Source organism: Anopheles funestus, chromosome 2RL, assembly GCF_943734845.2.
Source record: "Anopheles funestus chromosome 2RL, idAnoFuneDA-416_04, whole genome shotgun sequence".
Taxonomy (NCBI): domain Eukaryota; kingdom Metazoa; phylum Arthropoda; class Insecta; order Diptera; family Culicidae; genus Anopheles; species Anopheles funestus.
The window spans coordinates 88,805,294-88,811,293 of record NC_064598.1 but is presented as its reverse complement, the minus strand read 5'-3'; the positions used below and the strand labels follow the sequence as shown (position 1 = coordinate 88,811,293).

Genomic DNA, 6,000 nt, shown 5'->3' with positions numbered 1-6,000 from the left:
CAGTGTCATGGGACAAAGTTGAGTTTGATTTCATTTGAATAAATTACTCCAACAGTCAAGAGTTGGTTTGCTTTTCTTAATAATTAGTATGAAAATTTATTTTCTCATCAATGTGCAATAAGTTTTAAAATCAAAATATATAAACTCTTTATTAACCTATTTTTAATTCCAACAAAATGAAATGATTTGATATTTTTAAAATCACTCAAATTTATTTCTGGTCTCGCTTCTGATTGGCTTGAAGAATAACAACATTAAGAGACATTGGATGTCTCTGATGGAGACGCCCAGTCATTCGAAGATTTGAATTTAAAGATGGTTGTTTAAACGTTGTATAAGTTTTGAAATATTTTCTTACCGTTTAATATAAATTAAACCGTTTTACATAAAACCTTTCAAAGCTTTTAAAAAAACTCTAAAATAAATTTTAATTAAAATATTTTTGAACTAAATGGAGACGCGTAGTGTTTGTTTCATGTTTGTTTTCTATATTTCCTCAATGTCAGGCTTCATATGTTTGACGAACCATTCATTGTTAAAAGTCACATACATATTCGCTTTTAACTAGTTGTTTCTTCCCACTCATAACAAAACACAATAAAGACTTGTTGGATTTGTTTAAAACTGCACAAATATATTTCCGGTCTCAGTATCACTTAAACATAACAGCTTAATTGTCTTGACACATATAGTTTTCTGTCTCCCCTTCGTTCGTTTTACTTCCCGGTATTGTATAATATTCCAATGTCCGTTTAGCAGAGAAGTTGAACTTAGCTTAGTGAAATTGAACCAAAACTGTTATACGCTTTACAAAGAATTTTTGTTTCCTTCTTCCACGGTCGATCTGAAACCGATCGGAAAATTGATTCAAACTGTTCCTCAATTGTTTGCATTGACTGTTGTTTTTTTCATGCGTGGGAGAGCTAGAAGACTTCCTTGTAATGGAATAATGAGTTTATATTTTATTTTTACATATCCGATTAAACTGTAGAGTAGATGGTTGCAGATTGATTAACACTAAACCGTTCAACCTTGATCGTATCTTCTTTTTTTTATTAAAACCTTTGTTTCACACCGTTGTTTGTTTTTTTAAAGCTTGTTTCAATGGTTTTTTGGAGTTTCCACTTCATTTTCCCTCATGAGCGCACAATTTAACATGTGACTCCTCTTTTTTTGTTCTGTATGACTTTCCCTTTGCTGGACATCGATAATGGTGGACATTTGACACAGATGGTAAGAAGAGGTTTTTTTTCTTCTTGGGATTTTACAATTTAGTCTGGAACCAACCAACACATACATACACGTTGGTACACATTCATACATACATAATGGATTCACTAACACTGCCGGCACGAAACAGCTCGTACACATTCACATTATCACGCTGCTTTTTCCACACATGTTTTTGAAATCTGTTTCCATTTTGATTCTAATCACCCGACCCGTGACGTGGCCTTCCTGCATGATGCGAACGATCTGTATAAAAGTTGAGCTCTAATACAACACGTTATCCAATTAAACAACTATTTGCTAGCTAATTTACTTATGATGCGCTTGGCACAAAAGCTTAACGTACCGTAACGAGCTTCGTCAACTCGTCCACAACGCAAAACGCACGTCTTTGTATGACAAAAACGGTTCGCCTCTATTAAATACTACTCGTTTCTGCCATAGGTTTTGTCTTCGTAGCGCGGTACGAAACACTTACTAGCAGGAAGAAGTAGAAACAAACACAATTCCCACATGAAATGAAAACTTTCCGATCTATGATGGTGAACGGTGAAGTGTTATTTTTATGTTATTTCTTATTTTGCATTTCTTGTTACGTTTCGACTCGAGGCAATTTTAGTTTAATTTCAATTTATTTTATTACTTTTTTCCGTATGTGTTTTTTCTTCTCCTTTTGCTTCGAAAGCTTTTATTTCTTATCCCTGCGTAGTTCCTTTTATTTTGTGTTATAAATACATCGTTTCTTAGCCCTTGTCTCATTTCTTCTTTCTCGGAAGTTTTCAAGCTTACAAGCTTACAACTTTTACAAATCTAATCAAAATCCTTTTTTCGATTTCTCAATTTTGGAGCATTTACTTTTCACTGCTCCACTGGTGTGTGTGTGTGTGTGTTTGTTTGCGTTTGCATCAAAAAGACCAACTCCCAATTGTTCGTGTTTCTTTTTTCTTTCTTCTGTTCATCCCCCAAAAAGCGTTTGGCTCAACATTCATCTCCAGGCGTATTGTTGCCGGACACACCGTTCGGATCGCTTTGCAGGGTGACTTTCGGTTCCAGTGGGATCATTTCTTCCGGTTTGGATTCACGCCGCTCTACTGCCGTGGTGTAAGGTTGTGTACCAAGTAAAAGGGGAATAAAAATAAAAAAGGGGAAAAAATCGAGTTGAATTAATGGCAAACAAACGCGGTTCGAAGTGAAATCTTCCGTAAGCATCTCTTACCCAGCGGAACGAGCAATTTTGGCTGTAATGGTAGCAATAAATCCACATTTCCGGTCGTCGGTTGACGGGGCTGCAAGGAATTCAGCTGTGGTACGTTGATGAAATCACCTAGCGGGTTGAGGTTGAAGGCAACGCAGAGGGGCGAGAAAGAAATAGAATTGAGCAAATTTGTCGTCGACCGTAGATGGATGGATTATTATCAGCAATATTAGCATGAAATTTGTTTGCAAATGAAGCTTTAGCCAGAATCTGGTGAAGTTTGAGTGCTTTCGAATCAGGGTTTCATTTTCAGCTCCCAATTACCTTGCTGTAGTGAGGAAGGTGGCTTTAGGACTGCCAGCCCCGGTACGGAAGGTCCTTGAAGGGTGAGTCCTATCACATTGACGCCATTTACGTGACCTAAGATGAAAACCATAATTGTATTATTAGCTATTCCAGTTTTATATAATTTAATAATTTAATTTTGAAGCTTGTTTTGAACATCTTGAATCAAATTAATTCAAACACATGTAAAGCTTCGAAAAGCTCAAAAGCTCAAAAGCTCTAAACTTTTTGTTCACCCATGATGGATTTTTGGTTTTGTGAACGATGAGCACAAAAGCTTTAGACAGAAAACGGGCGAAAGCTTACCGATTTTCGCCCCACCGAAAGCATCCTTAAAGATGGCGGGATGTGTCGGTTGTGTGTGTTGGTGTTTTAACGCGTTTACCCGCCGGTTAGCCGCACCCATGTCGCGCTTCCTTCGCGGTTGTTCCACCGGCAGTACACGGCGTCGCTTTTTCGGCAGTTTTGAACGAGCCTGAAAGCAAAAGAAAGAAAGAAAAAAAGGAAAAGAAACAAATGATAATCATTTTCTTCAGTGGACAAACAGTATGACTGCCAGTACTGATGGCGATGGCGATGACCAGAAGGGAAAGCAAAGTGTCCCTCTTTTCTATGGTCGAGTAAGAAGTAATGTACAAAAAAAAGTTGTTTCTGCATGCTGAAACAATGAGGGAGAAATAATCACCAGATAACAACGTCTTTGTTTACACTGTGTTTGTGTTTTTGCCCAACCCTTGCACTGCGGGGAAAACTGTTATTTTTTTATGGCGTAAAGAAAAAGTTACTACCGGGAAAAGAACGCGCCACATGGGGCAGTGTGTTGTTGTTTGGCTTATGTGGTGGCAGTGTAGCGCGGGTAGTACGACGTGTAAATTTGTGCCTCTTTCGTGAAGGGTGAATTATCTGATCAGCACCAGAACACCTTTCCAGCCCTGGAGAAATTTGGTGCTTTAGTGGTTTTTGAAGAAGTCGGCTGGAAGGGTTTCAAAGGAGGGTGTTTTCAATTGACTTCTGCTCGGAGCGGGGTTGAAAATTTCATCATACCTTCTATTTGTTAATTGTTTGATAGAAAGGTATACCTGGAGGATATGAAAATAGTGAATTGAATTTTTGAAAAGATTTGTAAAAAAAAGGATGTACCTAAAGTGCCTCAGTAATCATAAGTTTTTGAACGCATGACAAACCAGTAATCAATTATTAATTCTTCACTAGACTGAGCGATCAATTGAAAATATTGCCCTGTTCTGGTATGGTATTACTGTTAGGAAATAGTTCAAAATCCCCTTCATTACCTAGTATGTCTTAAGGCCGAAACGGAGAAAAGACGAAAGACAAAGTATTCAAGCAGGAGGTCATGCATGCCATTTCTAGCTTACTTGACATATTTTTATCACGCAGCCGGATAGTAATTCCTTGCTACGGACGACATGATGTTTTCATAATTGTTTCAAAAAATTTAGTTCAAAAAATATACATAACAATTGATTATTAGCATCAAACGATTACCACATTTCTATTATCTCACCTTTCGCATATTCTTACTGCACTTTGCCTTGTTCCAATTATGTCTACCCAACCCAAGAAATAATGTTTGTGGTTAAACGTGGTTAACCATAACCTCATAACAAAAAAAAAGCATTCTCAAGACGTCTCCGGTCACCTTTTCCAATGTCCAATCAGTGAGATTGTTTGTTCAGGTCCGCCCGTGAAGTGGAGCAAATTGCTTTGCATATAAATGACGGCTTCACACACACAAAAAAAAGCGAAAGGACGGATCAGTTACACATTTACGGTCCGTTTTGCCACGAGCCCCGGGTTAATCGGTGTAAGTAATCAACAGCGTATTATGCAAAATTAACAATAAATATTTTATCTCGTACACGTGTGAAAAATAAAAGTTATGTCAGCACAGTTTCCTTTTCCCTGTCCGGCTACACCACCAAAGGTTCACGTGTACGGCCAGCCGTTGAAGTGGGTGGAAAGTAGCGAATGTTTCAAGAACCTTGTTACGCAATGAACGACAATAAATCGCTTTTACACGAGTGCTCACTAAGCGCAACAAACTAATGACGGTGAAATGTTTATCGGAACCAGTAACAATACTAACAGGATTGAAGAAAAAACAAAAAGGCTGATAAATTTCCGCTAAGCCAACCGCCAGACGACGCGTTGCGCAATGTTTATCTTTGGCGAAGCATACAACAGCGGACACATAATGTGCGCGGCGAATCCTTTTTTTTATTTTATTCTCGTCATCACAGCCAGGCGTGTGCAGGGATGAAATGGAGCCAATTTGAGATACTGCCAGAGTCGATAAAAATTTAAATGAGAAAATTATGTAAATCGAACAACACCGCCAGAGTGCGCCTCTGTCACAAAACACTGCGTTTCGGCGGGCTTTTTTCTATCTTTTCTTTGCTAAACACAACCACGGAGGCGCCACCTGAAAGCGTGACACACGGATGAGGACGGACGAGGCAAACCAGTTTGGTTGCATTTTCGTAATCTTTTTCCGTTTTAAAAGGAACTCATCCGCACACACGGACACGTTTGGCTGCCAAACAACTAACCTCTCGCGAAAGGATACTTTATTTGTCGTTACATCAAGCCAAGTCAAGTGGAGTGAAACGGTCCGGGGGAGGATTTACCGTATCTCTTTGAGAAATAAAAATAGATCCCGCTTTTGTGTGGCTAAGCTGGGCAGAGGTTGAGGGAGGCTAGCACATCCGACAACGCCCTTTTCTCAATACATGTGCTTAACAAATTCTGTCTCACTTGTTGCGAAACGCCGGCACCGCTCGTCCGGGCTGAACTAATGACGCAAAATGTGTTTTTCATCTTTGCTGCCAACCGTCACGAAACGTGGATTTTAAAACAGCCACGCTTTATGAACCTATGAATAAACCTTTTCCAACAGGTAAATGAGCGCACATTAGCCGGCGGGGCTGGCTGATGAGGCGAGCAAATGAAGCGAAACAAAAACGCCCGAGGATGGCATTAGTAGTCAATAGTCGGGCAACACTGGCAGCTGTCGTCTCGCCGTAGAAAAGGATCTCTCCATCTTGCGAACCTGGCGAATCTGTGTTGCCGAAGTGTAGTTGAGAAACTTGCTGCGTGACCCTTTTCAGTTCAGGTTGATTTTATGCTAATGACCTTGGCCGGTGCGCGTGCTTCCTACCCGGTTTGGGAAGGTTGCAGTCATTGAAGTCATTCAATGTACCCGCCCATGC

The 6,000-nt window shown here is 39.6% G+C and overlaps 1 protein-coding gene across 2 annotated transcripts in view; it reads right to left on the bottom strand.

The window, feature by feature from the left end:
• Positions 1-605: 605 nt before the first annotated feature.
• LOC125762159 (potassium voltage-gated channel protein Shaw-like) overlaps positions 606-6,000 on the bottom strand; it is a 51,695-nt gene continuing 46,300 nt past the window's right edge. For both annotated transcript variants that reach the window (XM_049423986.1, XM_049423987.1), the window contains exons 10-13: positions 3,077-3,245; positions 2,750-2,845; positions 2,447-2,554; positions 606-2,321 (exon numbers count right to left, since the gene is read on the bottom strand). In XM_049423986.1, the coding sequence (XP_049279943.1) occupies positions 2,209-2,321; positions 2,447-2,554; positions 2,750-2,845; positions 3,077-3,245 (486 nt within the window). In that variant the 3' untranslated portion in view covers positions 606-2,208. The remainder of the gene's footprint in view (positions 2,322-2,446; positions 2,555-2,749; positions 2,846-3,076; positions 3,246-6,000) is intronic.